Genomic DNA, 22,991 nt, shown 5'->3' with positions numbered 1-22,991 from the left:
CCAGAAGAGGACATTGGATCCCATTACAGATGGTTGTGAGCCATCATGTGCTTTCTGGGAATTGAACTCAGGACCTCAGAAAGAGGAGCCAGTGCTCTTAACTGCTGAGCCATTTCTCCAGCCCCCATAGACCATTTTCTTAATTAGTGATTGATGTGTGGAAGAGCCAGCCCATTGTGGGTGGTGCCATCCCTGGGCTGGTGGTCCTGGGTTCTAATAAGAAAGCAGGCTGAGCAAGCCATAAGGAGCAAGCCAGTAAGCAGCACCCTTCTATGACCTCTACATCAGCTCTTGCCTCCAGGTTCCTGCTCTGTTTGAGTTCCTGTCCTAATGCCCTTCAGTGATGAACAGAGATGTGGAAGTGTGAGCCAAATAAAACCCTTTCTTCCCCAAGTTACTTTTGGCCACAGTGTTTTATGACAGCACTAGTAACCCTAACTAAGACAAGGGGGTAAACCTCTCTACCTGGCTAATTCCTCTTAATCTTCCCTTCTCCAATCATGTGGCACACACTGGGGAAGCCCTCTCTCCCTCCTGCCTACCAGCTCAGTGCCCTGTGCTCCACCCTAGAGCCCCAGCACCTCTACTTGGAGCACACAGCTGTTTGTAGTTCTAACTCTTCAGTGGTTTTCTGTTAACCCTGTGTCCTGCTGGACCTGTGCTAGACCTTTATTGCTCTGCTAAGTCTCAACAAACCCAGGTTGAACAGGCCTTGTCCTCGCTCCTGTTGGCTCACCCACAGAGTCTTTTCCCAGTCTAGGCTGTGACCCTGAAGGCACTCATTCACTGAGGTCCCAGCTTAATAGTGTGAGGCTTTGCTCTGAACAAAGGTAGGGAGGGGGCTGGTGAAGCTGCTCTGTCAGAAAGATGCCTCACAAACAAAAAGACCTAAGTTTGATCCCCAGCACTTAGGAAGCAGAGGGAGGTGATCTCCTTGAGATCAAAGCCAGCCACAGCTGCACAGTGAGACTCTAAAGTAAGCTAGCTTAGTATATGCTCAAAATCCCAGCACTGGAAAGGAGTCAGGCAGTTCCTGGGGTTGGCTGGCTAGATGGCCTGGCCTACTTGGTAAGTTTTAGGTCAGTAAGAAGATCTTGTTCAAAACAAAAGGTAAGCAGTACCTGAAGTTGTCCTCTTGCCTCCACACACACATTTACATATGTGTGTGGAATCTCAATCTCTCTCTCTCTCTCTCTCTCTCTCTCTCTCTCTCTCTCTCTCTCACACACACACACACACACACACACACACACAAACACACACACACACACACACACAAATGTCACACATCAAGAAGGGAAGGAGAGTAAAATGTGAGCCCACGGGAAATGGGGCAGAGGAGTGGGGGTGGAGCAATGAGCCACAGAACATGGGGCTGAGGAGTGGAGGTGGGGTGGGGGTAGGGCAAGAACACCAGCACAGGAACAGGAAGTAGTAAGCAATAACAAGAGGCTCAAGGCCTAACTAATAAGTGCATCAACCCTAAAGCTCATGAAAACCCCCTGGGACTCTCCACACCCTCAGCTCCCTGCAGGTGAGGGGTGGGCAGAGTTGCCTGGAAGCACTCTGTTGTTCACCAAGCTTTCTGACACCAGGAGCCTTGCTTCCTGGATTGTTAAAGACACTATCTTTTAATCTCAGCCAAAAGCCCCCAAACAGTCCCATCCACTCCCTGAATTTACCAATTCTGTCATTCCAGCCGCACTGGGCTCTGGGACCTCTCCATTAACTCTGCCTCTTCTGGGCAGACTTCCTCATCTACAGCACACAGGGGTAGATAGAGCGAAGGATCTTGAGGTCTCTCAGCTGATTTTCTATCTAGGAAATGGGCAGGGCAGACAGCAGGCACTGACTCTATACTTGCTCGCTGGTTGGGGCATCTCTCATGTTTTAGGGGGTGGAGCAAGTGAAAGAACAGAAAGATGCCCCATCACATAAGGTCAGTGGATCCCAATGTCTGCCTCCCCCGCTTGATTTTAAATACTCGTATTAATAAAGTACATATTCACCTTTTATTTATTTCTAAATGCCAGAGTCCTTAGCAAACTTTGAACCACTTTTACCTAATTCCTTAACAGCCTCCACATTATTCTTGGTCACACATTTTATTTTTTTCCCCTTCCCTTCTCCCACTTGCTCCGGCCCAAAGGTTGGTTGGTTATTTATTTATTTATTTATTTATTTATTTATTTTTGGTTTTTCGAGACAGGGTTTCTCTGTGTAGTCCTGGCTGTCCTGGAACTCACTCTGTAGACCAGGCTGGCCTTGAACTCAGAAATCTGCCTGCCTCTCCCTCCCAAGTGCTGGGATTAAAGGCGTGTGCCACCACCGACTGGCTTATTTATTTATTAAATGTAAGTACACTGTAGCTGTCTCATACCCATAAGAGGGCATCAGATCCCATTACAGATGGTTGTGAGTCACCATGTGGTTGCTGGGAATTGAACTTAGGACCTCTGGAAGAGCAGTCAGTGTTCTGAACTGTTGAGCCATCTCTCCAGCCCTTGCTCACACATTTTAAAGAATCATCTTTCTACTATTTTCCTCTTTGGATTGCCAGCATCTGAGGTCCTCAGCCACCCTGGTCTCCTGAACTCTCGCCAGTCACTCGGCCAACAGAGGCACACCCACTCCTCACCTGCTGCTCCCTCCACAGTAAACCCTGCCCAGTAAACTCTGCTCCTGAGTTATAAGCACAAAAGATCATCCCCTTCATTCATTTCTGGTACTAACAAGAGCTAATTTACTGAGCATTATTTTATAGTGGGAAAGGTCATCATCTCTTTTCAAGATTAGATCTTTACAAACGCTGCTGGAGTCAGGTGCTATTCGGTTCTACCCTGCTGATGCAGAATCAGCACAGGGGCTCAGGTCACTTTTTGCAAGGCTGCAGAAAGAGTAGAATTCAAGTCTCCAGTATATTTCTTGAGCCAGGAGTAAGAGTGCAAACCTGGAACCTGGCACTTGGATAAAGCAAGAAGACCAGGATTTCAAGGTCATCCTCAGCTACATATTGCATTTTTTAGCTAGTCTAGGCTACATGCCACCGACCCTTGTCTCAAAAATAAAACCAAAACAGAGATATGCTCTTAAACTCTCAGCTATTGTGCATTCCATTTCTGAGTTCACTGTGTCCTTATTCAACAAAACATTTGCACTGTATGTCAGCCTCCAGATGTCAAAGCACCAGGATAAACCTCAGAAAACAGAAGAGGAGGTCTATACTAGGGCCTCAGGGTGCTCCAGCAGGGACACATGAGTTCCTGGAGTGGAATGAACACGAGAAAGAGCTCACTGAGATATTTGAGCTGTGGACAGAGGAACGTTAGGAATCAGAGCAGAAGGAGCTGGTGGGGGGAGCCCAAAGCAGGGATAGGAGTTGTGGAACTAGCAGATTCTTGTTTATTCCCTCCCCTCTCGGCTCCCTCTGGGCCAGGCGCACCTTGTCGCTGAAGAGCTGCTGGATCTCTGACACATAGCTCTCAGAGTCTGTGGCGATGTAGACCGACCTGGCATTCAGTGCTCTCACCCAAAGCTTCACAGCCCGCTGGATTTCCTTCAGGTCAGGGAGGCACATGGTCATGGTGAGGGGGGTCGCTGTGCTGCGGCTGTAGCCCACACACTGAGGGGAAGCCATGAAGTGTGACCCTGCAGTCCCATCCTTCAGCATGGCACAGGCATTCTTCTACAGGGAGGGGTGGAGGGCACAGAGTTAGAGAAGCAGCTGTCTCGCAGCCCAACACAGAAATGGGTAAATGGAAAAGTGCTACAGAGGAGGCTAGCATTCCAGTGTGTGTGTGTGTGTGTTGAACCCAGTGCTTGTGCGTGTTAAGCAAGTGTCCTCCCCCTGAGCTACGTTCCTATCCACTACTATGTATATGTATTGATAGCACTAAGGGGAAGTACAGGAGTGACTGGTAATCTTAGTATTTGGGAAGTAGAGAAGGCAAGATCATGAGGTTTTAAGGAAAGCTTTGGCTACAGTGAGTTTGAGGCCAACCTGGGCTACAAAGAACCCTGGGGGAGGGGCCGTACAAAAGCAGCGACACAGGTTATTTCTGAGTGGGGTTGTGGGGTTGAAAAGCATTTTTCTGCTCCTTGTTATCTGGGACTTCAGTGGAGCTCAGCACTGCTGATAAGCGAGGCTTATCTGATTCCCGGTGAAGTGGGACTTCTGATCACTCCCCTGAGGCACATGTTTGCTACAGGTTCCAGAGAGATAGGCTTTATCTGTTTGAGGTGGGTCTGGGCTATTTCTGGCTAATTAGGAGTTTTTCTCAAGTCCCTGACTCTCTTTATCAAGCTCTTCCTTACCCTCTAGTGAGATGACTACATGTGGGTTTTTCTTGGGGTATTCTACACAAACTCTGGGAGGATGAAAACACCTGCACTTCTGAGGAGCCCACCTGGTTTACACAGCTCTCTCTCTCTCTCTCTCTCTCTCTCTCTCTCTCTCTCTCTCTCTCTCCTTGCTCTCTCTTCTCCCTCCCTCCCTCCCTCCCTCCCTCCCTCCCTCCCTCCCTCTACCCCAGACAGGGTTTTCTCTGTGTAGTCCTGGCTGTCCCGAAACTCAATCGATCTGTAGACAGGCTCCAGAGTTCCTTTTCAATAGCAATCTACTGGCTAACCACTGACGAGGCAGAGGACTCCCTAGTCCGGGATCTGACTTGATGCCCCAGTTTACCCATGTGCAAACCCAAGGGTCCAAATGGCAGCTGTTAAATGCTGCCTCTCCAGCAGGAGCTCCACACACACTTCTGACCTGTGCTTCAGCAGCAAGACCGTGAGATAAAATCCAGACTTGGTGGAGTTATCTGCCTCTGCCCCAAGCTAAGACTCCCCACCATTCACTACAGGCCTGGGCTCTGCTTAGGCAAATTTGAGCTAGAGAGAGGAACAGGAAGTTACCCAGTCGGAGCCAATGCGCAGATGAATGCCCACATAGGGCCGGACGAGGTGTGTGCTAATCTGGGCCTCTCCTGTCCTCACCATCTCATCCGACCATACCATGTACTTCTGGAGCTCCCTGTGTTCCTCCAGGACGGGGAACTGGGCTGGGGCCCCTGGCAGTGCGAGCACTGGATGCTCCTTTGGAGGGAATCTAGGCAAAAGATGGAATAAGGGGAAGTCAGATAGGATTCGAAAAGAGCCCTGATACCACCCCCACGGGAAAAGGGCTGGCATTGCACCATGCCCCAGAGACCCTGTGGAGAGGCCCCTATAACAAGCCAGAGTGAGAGAGGTTGTGAAATCTCAACTGGCTGATAAGAAACCTTGGTGGAGACAGCAGGCACAATATGCAATACTGTTCCTCCAGCCACAGGCAATTTACAACCTTCTTTGCTTGTCTAACAATTAAAAATTTACTGTAGAGCATTCCAACATTTACTATATCATGCTGGCTTCCAATCTGTGGTGTGGTAATTCATTCCAGGGTGCGGCGTCTGGACCCAGCCCTGCCCTTTTACCCACACAGCAGGACTGAGACATGAAGCTGCTTACACAGATAATGTTGGTTCTACTTGTAGGTCGTAGGAACTGTGCACATGGGATTAGGCCAGTCACTCAATACTTAGCAAATACTTACTGTTTATGTCAGGACCCAGAAGAATGAGACCAGCATGGTCCCTACCCTCATGTGATAAACCAAAGGTCTTCAGATAACCCCAGCACACCCTCTCAAGACTGTTCCCCACCACACAGAATCCTTTCTGCAATCTTTCCATATTTCCTCTCTTCTGCTAGACTAGGCTCCAGTGGCAGTGCCTTCTGTCTGCCTTCACCAGTGCTTGGAGCACATGAGGTCTCAGTAAGCCAAAGACTGGTAAACCTGTGTTTCCTCTTCAGTTCAACCCAGACTCCCACCCAGCAACATAAAGCACTTTGCTGCCTATGAACTCAGAGTGCATTTCTGATTCCAGACTTCTGCTTCCAAATATCTGCCCTACCCACTGAAATCCCTTCTAGGTATTACAAACTAGGTGAAGCTACTCTGGAAAGGCTTGCAGTTAGCTTCTTATGAAACCAGACACGCACTTATAATATGACCTAGTTGATAGCACTATGAGCACTCAGCCAGGAAAATAAAGCCTGTATTTACACACAAACATGCACACTACTGTTCACAGCAGCTTTACTCCAGCTGCCCTAAACTGGAAACAGCCCAAATAGAAACATTAACATATCCACACTATGAACTGCCATTCCAATAAAAAGTATGGGCTACCAAACAAGCTATGGCTCTTAATGGAATTACCCTAAGTCAAAACAGCCAATCCCCACAGAGCACACACCGTATGAGCCCATTTACATGCTTTAGAAAGGGCAAAATGGAGAAGAGGCCAATGGCTGCTAGGGATGGATGGTGTGTGTGTGTTTAGGGGGCAGGGATAGTAAGAAGCTTGCAATATAAAGATATGTACATCGAAAGAAACAGTATCTTAACGGTGTTACTGGCTATATGAACCTATGAAATGACACAGAACTAACATACACATACACACGGTTATGTATAAGTTAAAAAAAAAAAAAGACAATTTAAGCAAGATAGGGGAATTGCATCACTGTCAGGATCCTGGCTGAGATACTGAGTCAAGAGTACATGACAAGATCTCTTTAAACCGTCACAAGTGCATGCGGATCTATGATCACATAAAAAAAAGTTCAAATAAAAATTATAAAAGGGCTGGCAAAATGACCCATAGGATTAAGGTGTGTTTCAGCCAAGCCACATGACCTGAGTTCAATTCTTGGGATCCACAGGGTAGGACTGAACTGACTTCAGTAAGCTGTCCTCTGAGTGCTGTCCTTTTAAAGAAATGCACACCAGCACTTGGGAGGCAGAGGCAGGCGGATTTCTGAGTTTGAGGCCAGCCTGGTCTACAGAGTGAGTTCCAGGACAGCCAGGGCTACACAGAGAAACCCTGTCTTTAAAAAAGGAAATGCACATAATAAGAGTAAATAAAAATGTAAAAAAAAATCATGGAATATTGTTACCCTAAAATAAATATGGAAAATAATTTACATGCCCATGGCCTACATCAGCAGATGCTAATGCTGTATTGTGCTTTGGAGTTTAAAAACATAAATACTTAGGGCTGGTGAGACGGCTTAGAGGATAAAGGCACTTGCATGGAACATGAGGACCTCAGCTGGTTACCTGGAATCCACATGAAGGCAGGAAAAAAACCAACTACAGTTAGTTGTCCTCTTATACACACACACACACACACACACACTCAGAGTGAATGAAAAATATAAAATAAAAGCCCTAGCTCAACATGTCTTTCCCTTTTCTTATCTCTCCCTAAAGACATGTTTTCATGTATGAATCCATCCATCCATCCATCCATCCATCCATCCATCCATCCATCCATGGCTTAGTTTCCTTGTCTGTAAAAGAGCTGAAAACAGTCTTACCTTATAAGGCTATTAAAAAACACAACTAGATATTTAAGGTATACAAGGTAATGTTTTGTATGCATGTATGCAATGATCAGCACAGTCAAGCTAGTTAATGTATCTACTTACAGGACTATTGAAAAGGTTGCGTGGGTTAATATACGTAAAACCTTTAGGATAGTGCTCAGCATACAGAAAGGTCTTACAAGACACTGAGGATCATCACCATGGTGCTTACAACCTAGTTTACCTTTTAAAAGATTTAACTTGGGGCTGGAGAGATGGCTCAGTGGTTGAGAGCACTGACTCTTCTTCCTGAGGTCCTGAGTTCAATTCCCAGCAACCACATGGTGGCTCACAACCATCTGTAATGAGATCTGATGGCCTCTTCTGGTGTATCTGAAGACAGTGACAATGTACTCATATACATAAAATAAATAAGTCTTAAAAAAATTAATATGGACTTCTTCATTTAAAAAAAAAAAAAAGATTTAACTTTATGCTGGTGTGGAGGTGCACGCCTTTAACCCCGGCACCAGGGAGGCAGAGGCAGGTGGTTCTTTGAGTTCTAGGACAGCGTGTTCTACAGAGTGAGTTCCAGGACAGCCAGGGATACACAGAGAAACACTGTCTCGGAAAACAAAATAAAACAACCCAAACAAACAAACAACCCAAACCACAAAGAAATGTAACTTTATGTTTGGTGATTGGACCATATTGATTATGGAGATGACAGGGTCATGCTGACATCTCTTTAACATTTCCTAGATTGCATGAATAAGATCTGTTGGTCAGTAGGCCACTCACTTCATCCTCCACTCACACCAGGGAGCTGCAATACACCTGCCACACCTTCTTCATCCTTGACACAAACACATTATTCAGCAAATGCCTTCCGGGCCTCTAGACAGGTCACGACTCCCAGGCTCAGTTCCTTCCCCTGCAAGCTGACAAGCTCAACAGCTATCACCTTTATTGCCTGGATGGGATAACACTAAGGACAGTGGCCCTAGCAGTCTCTTCACCATGATTTCCCCAGACATTGGTCAGAGGCCTATGCCATGGATGCAGCAAGCTAGTGTCCCTCCACAGCCTGGCTCTGTATGATGCTTGTCTGGCTGGACTCTTAAAGGTTCTGGTTATGTGTATATACATGGCAATAATGTACTGAACCATATTATGTGAAAAGCAATTGCTTTATTTGCATATTAACTCATTTAATTCCCACAAGAGCCTTTCAAGGGAAGTGTGCCTACTATTATCTTACTGATAAAGAGGCTGGGCTAAAGAGATGGCTCAGTGGTTAAGAGCAGCCTCTGCTCTTCCAGAAGTCATGAGTTCAATTCCCAGCAACCACATGGTGGCTCACAACCATCTGTAATGGGATCTGATGCCCTTTTCTGGTGTGTCTGAAGGCAGCTAACAGTATACGCACATACATGAGATAAATAAATCTAAAAAACAAACAAACAAACAAACAAACAAACAAACACCACTGACTGCTCTTCCAGAGGCCCTGAGTTCAATTCCCAGCAACCACATGGTGGCTCACAACCATCTATAATGGGATCTGATGGAGCAGGGTTTGCATTCAGGGAGTGAGCTTCACTTTTTTTTTTTTTTTAAGTTTTAAAAATGTATATGTGTCTAAGTGTATGAATCTGCATTATGCGTGCATCTATGGACAGAAGAAGGTGCTGAATCTCCTGAAACTAGATTAGATAGGCAGTTGCAAATTGCCTGATATGGGAGCTGGGAACTGAACCTGGGTTGCCTGAAAAAGCAGCAGGTGCTTGTTTTACCATACCTTTGAGACAGCCTTATTATGTAACACTAGCTGTTCTGGAACTAATTACATAGACTAGACTGGCTTTGAACTCACAGAGATCTACCTGCCTCTGCCTCCTGAGTGTTGGGAGCCACCATGTCCAGCTTAGCCAGTACTCTTTTTTTGTTTTGTTTTTCGAGACAGGGTTTCTGTGTAGCCCTTGGCTGTCCTGGAACTCACTCTGTAGACCAGGCTGGCCTCAAACTCAGAAATCCGCCTGCCTCTGCCTCCCAAGTGCTGGGATTAAAGGCGTGCGCCACCACTGCCCGGCTCAGCCAGTACTCTTAACCAGTCCTACTAGCTGTGTTCTTGACTCCTAAATCTTACTCTCATTTTCCTGCCCAGTTAAGGAGCATCTCCTAATACAGAAATATGAAGCTTCTCTGAGCCACAGCCCCTAGCACTGGCAACAGGTGCAGTGAATATTTTTAGAATTGAATGTGAGGGATCAGGTCCTATAAAAATACCAGGGCATGATGATGGCAGTGGGGAAAGGAGGAAGAAACTAATATTACTTGATCACCTTACCATGGGCCAGGCCTAAGGCTAAGCTCATATTAGACATCACTTCAGGGGCCTCTAACAGGAAAAGGTTTTCTGACCTGATGTGAATTACTAGGATAAATCAGGATTTGTGCCCTTCCTGTTCTCTTGGAAAGAGCCTGCAACTGACCCTTGGTGAATTCAGTTTTGGAATGTTTATTTGTGCCTTGGACTTGGGCCAGCACAAAGCGGTCCCAGCAGGACTACATCAGCTGTGACTCAACATGAAACAAATAAGAGGTCACAACTCCATGGCTCACTCCCCGTGATGTCTGAGAACAGGAAGAGGGTCCTGGTTGCAAGAAAACCTGAGCAATGCTCCAGCCAACCTGATCAGTGAATGAATCTTTTTTCAAGGCTGGAGAGCTCCTACTCAGTCAGCTCTGGGCATTGCTGAACTGGAACAAAACTTCAACATGTAAGCCTTTGAAAGGGGTTTCATATCTAAACCATAATACATTGCTGGTCATTCTCCCAGATTTTAGCCTGTCTGCAAACACATAGAGAGAATATGTGATTGACAGGACCTATAAGGCTGAGTCTATGAAGCCTTGAAGTTCAACCCAGAGCTCCCATGCAAAGAGTAGGAGGGAAAGTCTCCTTCATGGTAGAGACTTTGAGAGCAATACTCTGTCTTGTGTGTGTCTCTGTGTCCTCTGTACTCATCTACTGATCCTATAAATGTGTGGTGAGCCTAGAGGACCTCAGTAGTCACAGTGTGGCACTGATGTACCCCTGAGGTTCACTGAGCCCAACAGCAGGAGATCTCCAACCTTGAAAATAGATTCATTCACTGATGGACTGATTCACAGTTGAATGGGCTACTAGGAGGTATGGCTTAGTTGGGGACACTGAGGGAATGCCCTAGGGGTACTGTCTTATTTCTGGTTCCTCTCTCTGGCTCTTTCTGCTTTCACCCTGTGAGCTGACTTATTCCAGCTGCTCCCCAACATAATGATGTGCTCCATTACAAACCTGGAAATAGCAGAATCAAGTGACAATGGGCTGAAGCCTTTGCGACCATGAGCCAAGACAAACTTTTCCTTCTTTAGGTTTGTTTTCTCAGGTATTTTGTCAGTGACAGGAAGCTCACCATATACTCTGACATCTACTCTTATATACATGAGGGTAATTTCAACACAACAGTCCACATACTTCCAAGAGTAAATAAACATACAACTTTATCTGCCGAACTGAAGTTTGTAGACTGAGAACCAGCTGAGCTGGACGGATCCTCTGAATCCATGTGGTGGATGACAAAACAGATAAATGGCTAATTAAACTGTGCTGTTTGGTCTTCAAGGGGGTGTGACTCAAAAACATGCCTTGATACCAACAAACCCGGAAGACAGTATGCTAAGTGAACAAGTTGAACATAGACAGGCAAGAACTACATGAGGGTTCATCCATTGCCTGAGGTCCCTAGAATGGGCAAGTTCATAGCGAAAGCAGAATCCCTTACACCAGGGCAAGGGAAGTAGGAGTGGAAATCAGCCTTTACTGAGCAGGTTCTGGAGACAGAGAGTTGCAATGACTGCATACTGCAACGTGCTTAATGTGACTGAGTTGTACTCTTACAGCGGTTTTCATAAAGCTCACTGAGATGGGCATTGTGTTGCACACCTGTAATCCCAGCACAGTAAGGCAGAGGCAGGAAGAACATGTGGATGGGATAGCGTAAGGAGAAGGTGGTAGTAATTGGCTGCATAGTAAGCCACAGCAAAATGTTCTGGCCTGGTAATGTGGTAGTTACTGCTCACTCGCTTGTGGCCTGTCTGGTCTACATAGTAAGTTGCAGGCCAAACTTGTCTTAAAAACACAAAAACAAACAAACAAAACTCCATCAACATAAATAAAAATAATATAATGCTGGTCACTCTTTTGAACTCAAATATTTTCATGTTTGAAATTAACTTCATTAGCATGACTGTTTACAAGTTCAAGACCAGCCTGAGCAACACAGCTAGTTAATGTACGTGTGTGTGTGTGTGTGTGTGTGTGTGTGTGTGTGTGTGTGTGTGTATGAATATAAAAATTAGGAGGGAAGTCAGGCGGAGGTGGCATACACTTTTAATCTACTGCTTGGTAGAGGCAGGTGGATCTCTGTGAGTTCTAGGCCAGCATGGTCTACAGGGTAAGTTCCAGGACAAAGAAAGGGCTGGCTAATGGTACTCTTTATAGCAGTGGAATTATAAACAAATTTAATTTTGCTGTTTTGTTTCTAGACAGGGTTTCTTGTAGCCTAACCTGGCCTTAAACTTACTATGTAGCTCAGACTGGCCTTGAACTCCTGGTCTTCCTGTTTTAGCATTCTGAGCCTAGGAATTACAGGTGTAAACTACCATGCCTAGACATTTATTTCTTTACTAAAAAACCCAAAACTATCTAGTCTGTGGTGGATACTCTAGACCAATCATTGCAAGAAATTAAGTGTTAATCTGGATTTGAACTTTGTATAGTTCAGATTCTATAAAGAAAATGAAAAATAAAAAAAAAATTAAAATAAAACAAAACCAACCAAACCAAACCAAAACCACCAACAACACCCAGGCCAAAAACCCTATCCATCTAAGCACAGGATTGGTCCTGTGGATGCCACAGGACAGTGAGCAGTAACTACTACACTACCAGGCCAGAACATTTTGCTGTGGCTTACTATACAGCCAATTACTACCACCTTCTCCTTTCACTATCCCATCCACATGTTCTTCTGTCCCTTGCCTATACCAAGCTGTGGACCTCTGTGACATCTTACCAAGAGTCACCTTCCTTCTCTTCTACTGAGGAATACTTACTTCTTGATCTTAGTATGGCTGGTTCCTTTTCATCCTTGAAGTCTGTCCTACTACTTGCAGTCAAATATCATGTCCTTATGTCCTTCAAAGCCTTTACCATTCTCAATTGCTCTCTGTAAGCTTACTCAGTACTTCCTTCATTAGATGCTGCGCTCCATCAGACAGAAGCTTGATCTGCCTTACTGTGTCTCTAAAATCTAGAGCAATGCTTGAGAATCAGCAACTGCTTCTTACGCAGGCTCCCAGAGAGCTCTGACTCCTTCAAACTACCTTTTCATATTTTCAACTTTTCCTCAATATAAGGCACAAGTTTAAGTCCTCACAAGATTTATTTATGCATATGAATGTTCTATTTGTACGCATGCCTGCATGACGGAAGGGAGCATCAGAAGGAAGAGGCATCAGATCTCATTATAGATGGTTGTGACCCACCATGGAATTGAACTCAGGACCTCTAGATCAGAAGCCAGTGCTCTTAACCACTAAGCCATCTCTCCAGCCCATCACATGGTTCTTTTTTTTTTTTTTTTTTCTTCCCCGAGACAGGGTTTCTCTGTGTAGCCCTGGTTGTCCTGGAACTCACTCTGTAGACCAGGCTGGCCTAGAACTCAGAAATCCCCCTGCCTCTGCCTCCCAAGTGCTGGGATTAAAGGCATGTGCCACCACTGCCCGGCCCATCACACGGTTCTTATTACAACATGGCAAACTCAAACAAGATAAACAATGGATATGCTTGAGTGACACTCCCCAGCTGACGTGCTGGTGCGCAAGCACTGCCCCCATCTTTGTCCTTAGGATCAGATATGTAGTGTGGCTCTTTGTGATTTACTTTCAGTGTTGCTTTTAGAGTTGGTGACATATTTTTATCCTGGTACATTCTCAGTGGAGACAAATCTTATACTTAAACACCTTAGCCAAAGGCTGAGGAGAGCTCTTAGGGACAAATCTCTATCCTATCTACCTTCCAGTGATGCAATGATGCTTGTCACTTAGACATGAAGGGGGAGAACCCCTCAGGTGATCAAATGGGAGAGTGCTATTTGAGATCAGCAGTGAAGGAAATTAGACTCTCAGTTGAGAAGCCTAAGTCGCTCCTATACTAGCTGGGGAAAAAAAGCCACACAGAACTAAATACTACACCCTCAACCCAGAGTGGCAGCTCTACTTTTCCAGTAATCCCAGCTCTGAGGAGGCAGAGACGGGAGGATCAGAAGTTCAAGGACAATTCTGGCTACATGGTGATTTTTGAGGTAAGCCTGGTAGATACCCTGGCTTAAAAAAGGCATGTTTTTTTGGAGCCAGACTTGTACAGCTCTGCTACTTCAAGCTTTATGACCTTAGACAAGTGATTTCACTCTTCTCTGTTTTCATTGTTTTATGTATGCATCTTCGATGACAATTCCATCTCAAAGATTCATTAATCCTGAGTTTAAACCTAACAAGACTTAGGAATAGTGTGGCATACAGCAGGCATGAAATATGTTGAAGATTCATATGCAGATCCAAGCTGGCAATGCAATAGCCCTACCATTTTGGGTAAGTCACTTAACCTACCATGTATGAATAGGCTTCCTTCTGTAAAACTGAGGACTGAAGGAGTGGGTAGTTCAGTGGTAGAGGGCTTACCAACATGTATCAGGTCCTGAGATCAACCCGACATTCTCAAGATGAAATTAATAATGGCTATTTCATGACATTTATTATAGACATAAAGTAAAGCATGTGAACGACACCTAACTGGTTGCTCGCTATGCACTATATACTTTCTATGATAGGAAACAAACACTTTAGTGCACTTTTCATTAAACCAAGGTGGAAGCTGGAACCAAAGACCTAGAATGGTTTCTGTCTCCTAAGAAAGAGGCAAGGCTGGGTCTGAACTCTGGCCAACTTTCACTCCTGTCTCTACTGCAGTTACCACTGGCCTATAAATGTCAAGTGTCATGACCACCTTCAATTTACATGCTCCTCTAACCCCCTAACAACAACATCATCATTATCACCTTTTCTTCTTCCTCCTCCTCCTTCTTTGACCCCCTCCCAAGATAAGGGTTTCTCTATATAGCGGTGGCTGTCCTGTAACATTCTCTGCAGACCAGGTTGGCCTCAAACTCAGAGATCTGCCTGCTTCTGCCTCCCAAGTGCTGTGATTAAAGATGAGTGCCACCATACTTGGCCTTTAATCTGACTTCTTTTGTGGTAGTGGATCCAGGACCTCATATATGTTAGGCAAGGTCTATAGCACCCCTTATTCTGACATCTAAGCCCAGGCTTTTTCCTGACATGCTAGAACACCAACAACAGATTCTCTCACAAGTTTATCTATCTGACTAGACTGTGGTTCTCCAAAGACCAGGGTTGGGCTGTCCTCATTTTTCATATATCTTTGGCCTCTGAATACTGTGTCTCACACATGACAGACGCTCCATAAATATTTCACAGCTTGTGTCTGTGTCCTGCTAACCTATTTTTTAAATAGAGCCTATGGCCCACAATTAATAAAGCCTAGCTAGTGATTATGAGGGTGACATCACTTGCCAGTCTGCACCTGAGCTGTTCTGCAGGCACTGCTTCCAGTTTCACCTTGCTGAAAGGGAGACAAAAGGGGAACGATTCTCACGCCTGGAGGAGGGACTCGACATGCATGTGACTGAGTAATGTTCTTTTTATGACATCCCTTATCAGCCGAGAAACTCTTGCTCAACCTTGGGGCAGGCGGTGAGATGGAAACAGATCACATAGGATCCTAAGTTCAACAGACAGAACACAGTGCTTGCACCTTTGGTCTCTTACAGGAGGGAGGGGTAGAAAGAGTAAGGACTGGGAAGGAGCTGGATGGCCCTGAGCCCCAGGCCTTCCTAACCCAGGACTGCTATCCCCCCAACCCCCACCACCAAGTACCTCTGGATCCACTGTTCTTTGTAGGAGGCGCTGAAGGAAATGCCTGTGAACAGTTCTGACTTATTGAAACTCACATGAAACTGGTCCCAGAATGGTCCAAAAGGATTTCCTTCCTGGAGAGAGAGAGAGAGAGAGAGAGAGAGAGAGAGAGAGAAGGTGGAAAGCTTATTCAACCTGGAGATGAGGCCAAAACCTGCAGAGAAGAAGGGCCTTGGAAGATGGATGGTGTGACACCTGGTAAAGCATTCTTACAGGACGGTCTGTGGGCTGGGCCTGAGGACAGAGCTCCAGCTTTTTTGTTGGCTTCCAGCAACGTATGAAGTAATCTATCCTGGAACTATGAACTAGAGCAGTGGTCCTCAACCTTCCTAACACTGAAACCCTTTGATGCAGTTCCTCGTGTTGTGGTGACCCCCAACCATAAAGTTGTTTTCATTAACTGTAACTTTGCTATTGTTATGAATTATAATGTAAATATCTATGTTTTCTGATGGTTTTAGGTGCCCCCTGTGATAGAGTCATTTGACACCCAAAGGCAACCCATAGGTTGAGAACCACTGAACTAGAGCTTTAGGAGGCTAATGCAGCATACTACTGTACAAGATGAAATTAGACTCATAAAAGGTAAGATATGTGTCCAAGGTTAGACAGCCAGTAAGGGCAGTATGGGGGATACAAGCTAGGTCTTTTCTCAAATTCTATAGCTTTTCTATCACTTGTCCCAAAAGATAATTTGGGTGTATCATATTCACAAAGTACCAGAAATGCACAAATTTCTACTAATTATCCATGGCAGCCCCTCATCTACCTGCTGATTAGGGGAAGAATATTCAAGTTAAAAGAGTGGACAGCAAGCCAAGTTACACCCATGTCTTCTCTACCCTGTAAAAACATCATCAGCACCTCCTTCACAGTCTGAGGAGTAAGGGAGTAAATGTGCACCCAGCTGCTGGCATCACTGATCTGCAAGCATCAGTTACTATTTCTGACAGCACCTCAGCTCCCAGGTGCTATTACATACAGCCTACTCTCTATGAGCCAGCTAGAAACATAGCTCAGAGAAGCATAGTACACCATAGGTGACATTGCTAACAAGTGCCAGAAACAGACAAACCTCCATCTTCTCCACATATTGCCACCATGTAATCTTAAGGGCCTAGAAGACACAGAAAAGGATCTACCTTCATGGGACATGTCTTCTTATCAGGACTTCGCTGGGCTGCTACCTCAAAGCAGTATGCCACCCGCTTCTCAGGGGGCCAGTGAGAAGGTGCCAGGTTTTCCATGAAGTCCTCTAGGCTGACAACCCGATGGTAGTCTTGGAGAGGCTCCAATCTGAAGTACTTTTGGTAGGACACATGGAGCTACAGGAGAAAAAGGCAGGGTCCAGGTCTCCACCGTATTCTTGTTTCTAGAAACAGTAAACTCCAAGACCCAGACTATGTGATACAAGAGAACTGTTAGTGGGCTGTGGATAGAGCTCAGTAGTAGAATGCCTGCCTAACAAAGTTGAGGCATTAGGCTTCATCCCCGTTCCAGCAGGCACAAGCCAAGTTGGGTCAAAAACAAACTGAGAGGTTTGTTTTTGGTTATCTTCCAGCTCAAAAACAAACAGTAGAATCTCTGGTGTTCAAAATGCCTGATTATCTACAAATCATTGGAACAAATGCAGAAAACTGAGCCCTCTGTAACATGGCTACTAGGAGAAGTGGTAGCTTTGGAACAGCTACTTGGGGCCCATACCCACAGGATGACATGCTCCCTCTGTGGAGGCTCAGGTACTTTCTACAGGAGATGTGGATAGCAACATTCAGTGGAATGGACTTAGTGGAAGCGCAAGAAAGAAGCAGGGGTCATATTGCACAGTCCACAAGGGTAGTTGCTTCCAGGAGAGAGAACAGGGTTAGCACACTTCTCATCGACTTTACCTACAATGCTTTGTTTCTTTTCCTAACAGAAAAGCATGCATGTGCCCAGAAAGGCATGCACAGTGGTACATGCATGTAATCCACTGGTTGAGGCCAACCTGGACTTCATAAACTTCTGTCTCAGAAAATAAAAATAAGAAAAGAAAATGAAAATAGAAATGATGAAGCAATATGGAGAAGAACATGTTCATGAGGATCACTTCTAGTCAGGCAGGCTCAGGGATGATGGCTGTGCTCATCATCATAATTCTTCAGAGTTTTAAAAACTTCTGAGTCAGGTGTGGTGCATGCCCCAAATCCTGGCATTTTGGAGATAGAGGCAGATGGACCAGGAGTTCAAAGTCATTCACACCTATAGAGCAAATCTGAAGTCAGTCTGGGCTACATGAAACTGTCTCAAAAAACAAAACAAACCAAAAAACCCACCTAAAACTGGCTGGGCAATGGTGTCCCATGCCTTTAATCCCAATACTTGGGAGGCAGAGGAAGGTGGATCTCCGAGTTACAGGCCAGTTTGGTTTACAGAGACAGTTCCAAGATACCCAGGGCTACAGAGAGAAATCCTGTCTAGGAGGAAAAAACAAAAACAAAAAACCCGACCCAACCCAATCAAACCAAATCAAACCAAAAAATACCACCACCACCACCACCACCAACAACAACAACAAAAAACATACACACCAAAAAAACATACAAAAGCAAAACCAAACCAAACAAAAGGAATTAATTTAAATATATTCTTAGAACATCATGGAACAACCTCTGGAGTCCCAAGCATGTCCTAGTAGTTCAGGTACAGTACAGAGGCTGCAGAACTGCACCTGTGTTTTAAGCTGGCTTCTTTACTCAGTAGGATTTCTCAAGGCCTCTGCTGTGCTGCTGTACACTCTCAAGCTAAAGTTTGGAAGCATGGGAGTGGGGAATAGCATTTCTGAAACCAAACAGGAATTTTTAAAGAGATACAGTCTTACTATACAGCCCTAGCTAGCCTCATACTTGTCTGTAGTTCCAGCCAGCCTCACCCTCCAAGTGCTAGACATGGAGGCTTTCACACCACCTGGCAAGGTCTGCCTTCTTTTGAAAACTTTATATGCCCACAGAAGAGAGAATGCACCCATTAGTTAAGATTAGAAGAGGGAAGGGAACTATGGAGCTACTAGAATGATCCTTGAATTTGTTAATGAATGCATTATTTATTCACTTAGGTTTATTTCAAAAAAATTTTTGGAGATATTTCCATGTAGCCCAGGTTTGACTTAAGCTCAACGCAATCTTCCTACTTCAGCCCCCCAAGTGCCAGAACTATAGGCATCAGCCACCACACCCAGTTTCTTAAGTGTGGAGTTAATATGTACCTCTCACATATCTAAGTGAGGGATAAAATAGTCTAGACAGGTACAAGATGCTAAAGAAGGTAAAGCTGGGGCTTTGAGAGCTCAGGATGAAATCTAGGGTCCCAACCTGGTGCCTAGGTGAATGGAGATGGGACATACTGAGGCTAGAATTGCAGATGTTGACACAGGTTTGTGGGCAAAGATATCAAGGTCAGCCCAGCTTCCTGAATAGAGATTATCTGTGGCAACTAAGCAGATCTGAGTGTCTAGAAGTGTGAATTAGGAGTGTGAGGTCAGAGAAGAGTCTATAGCAGAGGTGTATGGAGGTGTAAAGAGAACAGTGAAAGTCACACCAGTCAACAGGAACCCACAGAAATACAAGGTAATGGTGACAACAGCAGCTACCAGTCACTGAGTGCTGCCGTGCTGTCGGGTGCCTGCACTCAGCCTTTTACAAGGACAGCTCAGCTGTCTCACCTGAGCCACAGAGCTGATACCAAGCAGAGGGAGGACATGCACCAGCAGAACCACAGGTGAAGAGAGTATCCTCTAAACAAGGCACAAAAATGTGGCCTTGTCAAGATCAGAACTGAACAGGAATAAGCTATGTCCTGGAAGCCAGGGGAGAAGGGAAGTTTAGGAAGAGGAGAGGCTCATAGGACCAGGAGCCACTGGGTGGTCAGGTAAGACACAGCTTGAGCAATGAACCTTGATTTGGCAATTTTGAGGTCCCTGGAAACCTCAGTGAGAACGGTCACTATAGGAAAGGGAAGCTCACTTGAGACAGGCTGAGACACCCACAGGAAGCAAACAAGTGGAGACTCAATACGACAACTGGCTGAGAGGGCAAGGATACAGCCAGACAGCAAGTCAGCCAGACAGCAATACCTAATCTACCAGTGAAGCCAAACAGGTCAGACCCAAGGAACTTCCAGTGTCCTGGGTTCTATATACTGAGGAGCTCGGCTGGTTTTAAGAGGAAGGTGTGAGGCACAGTCAGGGAATTTACTGTCAGTAACCTATTCAGTTGTCACCATGAGAGGTAGCTGGTCATCACAGGTTATTGTAAAGATGAGGAAACTGAGGCACAGAAAGTTAAGTAGTTTGATGTACAATTAGGAAGTGGCTAAATTATGTTGTAGTCTGGGTTTCAGCTTCTATCAATAAGCTTTTCAGGATCAGGGGTACAGATTGGTGGAAGAGCATTTCCCTAGGATTTATAAAACATGGATCCAATCTGTAGCACTGCAGGGAGGGGAAAGCCTCTCCAAAAAAAAGTATACCTGCAAAGGAGAAATTAAATTTATGCAAAAAAAAAAAGGCATTGGAATAAAATACAATGTTTTGTTCACGCTAAGTTCAACTTTGCTAACTACTCATTTTTAAAATCAATTCATTAAATATTAATTTCATGTATCTAGGTCTCTGGGAACACAGTTAAAAATGGAACACAGGGCTATTGGAAACCACAAAGACTAAGCTAATATCAGAGGCCACACATGACGCCCAGGGAGCCCCTTGATGGGAGGAGGCAGCACAGGAGCCACGCTGTTATCCGGGCCCTCTGATATACTACTGTTAACTAGCCTCAGTCTCTCTTTTAAAATTGATAATAGCACTTGTCACCTATTACTGACCAATAGAATATCTATAAGGTAGGGTGAACTGGGACTGGAAATGGAGGCTTTAGTTTCAAGACAGTCTCTTAAAGTAGACAGCCTCGGGGTTCAATTCAAGTTCTACTACCCACAGGCTGTGCAATCTTTGGCAAGTTACTTCACCTCTCTAAACCTTGGTTTCCTTGAGGATCAGCTATAGGAAAGATGAGCTAACCCTCACCTAGTGTTCAGACAATGCCAGTACATGACAAATGTTCGATTAAAAAAAAAAGCTACTTATTGCTATTTCAAGGAAGACAATTTTAGGTAGAGAAGAGGAAAATCCCAGAGGCCTTGGAGTTCAGCAAGCATGGGGAATGGTGGACGGGGCCAAGGTCAGCAGAAGTACTCACGTTGGTGAAAGGAGGCTTGTGATGTTGGTACTCAATCCACGGAGGTACAGCCAAGGTGCGGTTCAGCAGCTTTGCAAATGCCAGGGAGCCCAAGAAGTGATCAGCCTGGTTCCCAAAGCGCCCTGGAAATGGTACATTGTGGGTAGGGCGGCCTGGGGCACTAACGGCAAAGATGTGCATCCACGACTGGGTAAGGCCAAGTAACAACACAGTGAGCTAGTAACACTGGCACGGAAGAGAAAGTCCAGACTTCCAGGTTTGACATTCGATGCCCTGTAGGTCCTGGTCCTTCTGCCACCACCACTCCAGAATCCATGCTGTTTCTCTAACATGCTCTATAATCCCTCTACCTGCCATCTTTGCCAGGAGTATCCTTTGACCTGTCTCCACTTACTTGCACATGAAGCAGGTGACTCTGATGCTTCATTTGCTAAGACTCTTTAGACAACTCCTACCCATTGCTCTTGCTTTCAGCATGGGTTTGAGTTACCTTTTTTTTTTTTTTTTTTTTTTTTGAGACAGGGTCTGTGTAGTCTTGGAACTTGTTCTGTAGACCAGGCTGTCATTGAACTTGTAACAAACTTCCTGCCTCTACCTCCTACATGATAGAATTACAGCTGTGAATCAGATTGTGTATTTATTTATGTGCTGGGGATTTAACCTAAGATCTCAGACATGCTGGGTAAATGCTTTACCACTGAGCTATAACCATATCTTCAGTTATTTACATGTCTGTTTTCATTTTCTGGCTTTTTGCATTGGCTGTTTATTCAGGCTGTGAATGCTTCAAATACAAAGGTCTATCTGGTTTTTTGTTTGTTCTGTTTTGTTTTGCCAGAGTCACACTATATAGCCTTGGCTACTCTAGAATTCTCTATGTAGATCAAGCTGGCCTTAAACTCACAAAATTCCACCTGCCTCTGGCTTCCAGTGCTGAGACTGAAGTTGTATGCAACCACATTTGGCTATCATCACTATGGCATCCGTTCATCCATTCCACAAATACTGCAAAGCCGCAACGTGCTAGGTACTATGTTAGATGTTACAATATAAAATTAGAAGGATAAGATTTCTGCCTTCAAGGCATTCTGTTCTAATTCAGGTTAGGAGACACTAAACATGAAAACAAATTCATTGCTATAGATTTTGATGACTGCAAGGAAAAAAATGAAAAGGTTTGGTGACAGGGAGACCAAGGAAATGACGAGTAGAAGTCAATGGAGTCCTCTTTGGTGACACTTATGTTGAGACTTCAAGGATGAGAAAGAGTTAGCAGAAATTAGAGGAAGGTCTTCTGAGAAGAATAACAGAAAGCAGGTTACCATGGCTGTAGCCAGAGGGCCATGGGAAAGGGGGTGTGAAGACCAGAGTAGAGCCAAATCTTGCAAGGTCAGGCCATCAAATGATGACATTGGTCAGGTATGCAAACTACTGAAGGACTGAAAGAAGGGATGGATTTTATGATGATGATCCACTACTGCATTTAAACTGCATCCCTCGGCTGGTTCTTAGGAGTCCTTTGTTATCTTTTATTACCCCAGTTTTAATCATCTTGTACAAATTCTGCACGCACTTAAAAAAATGTTTTATTGTCTGTCTTCCTAAAATGAAGGATCTATAAAGGTTCGTATGAGATTTATCTGTTTCATCACCACCAGCACAGAGACCAGCACCTGGGAAAAAAAAAAAAAAAAAAAAAAAAAAAAAAAAAAAGCCATATAAATTATTTGCTGAATGAATGCAAGAATTGCCACGAGACAAGGGCAAGTCTTGCCCTACAAACTCCATTTACTGATCTCAGTCTGATTAGACCTCGAGTGAGTCACTTAATTTCTCCCATCTGTCGAATGGCAAGTTGAACACCAATGGGTCCTCTGTACCCAGGCAAGTAGGGCAGGGAAGAGCACGCCCTGCCTCTCTCTGGAGGTCTCTCCTGGACCTGAGAAGTCTCTGGGCGCCTCAGAGAAGTGGCTCCGCCTCCTCGACCTCAGTTTCTCCGTTTAAGCAGAGGGTTCAGGAGGCCTTACCCATGCAGGGGCAGTAGAGCAGGTAACCGGCCAGGTCCCAGGAGCCCGCAGACCGCCCGCGGAGCGGCAACAACAGCAGAAGCAGGAAAGACGCCCGCAGCAGCAGGTGTGGCGGTGCCCACGCGGCGGCGCCCATGTCGACGGCAGAGCCCCAGAGCGCCGCGGCCGGGAGGCGGGGAGGCGGGGGGAGGGGGGGTGGGCGAAGAAGAGGCGCGAGTGGCCG

The 22,991-nt window shown here is 45.3% G+C and overlaps 1 protein-coding gene across 1 annotated transcript in view; it reads right to left on the bottom strand.

Annotated features, from left to right (window-relative positions):
- Pofut1 (protein O-fucosyltransferase 1) overlaps positions 1–22,964 on the bottom strand; it is a 28,587-nt gene extending 5,623 nt beyond the window's left edge. Inside the window, exons 1-6 of the mRNA XM_034493675.3 lie at positions 22,769–22,964; positions 20,742–20,863; positions 16,650–16,832; positions 15,469–15,581; positions 4,909–5,101; positions 3,443–3,685 (exon numbers count right to left, since the gene is read on the bottom strand). Coding sequence (XP_034349566.1) covers positions 3,443–3,685; positions 4,909–5,101; positions 15,469–15,581; positions 16,650–16,832; positions 20,742–20,863; positions 22,769–22,904 — 990 coding nt within the window. The 5' untranslated portion in view covers positions 22,905–22,964. The remainder of the gene's footprint in view (positions 1–3,442; positions 3,686–4,908; positions 5,102–15,468; positions 15,582–16,649; positions 16,833–20,741; positions 20,864–22,768) is intronic.
- Positions 22,965–22,991: the final 27 nt, after the last annotated feature.

Source organism: Arvicanthis niloticus, chromosome 2 (genome assembly GCF_011762505.2).
Source record: "Arvicanthis niloticus isolate mArvNil1 chromosome 2, mArvNil1.pat.X, whole genome shotgun sequence".
In the NCBI taxonomy this organism is placed as follows: Eukaryota; Metazoa; Chordata; class Mammalia; order Rodentia; family Muridae; genus Arvicanthis; species Arvicanthis niloticus.
This window is presented reverse-complemented; position numbering and strand designations above follow the sequence as displayed.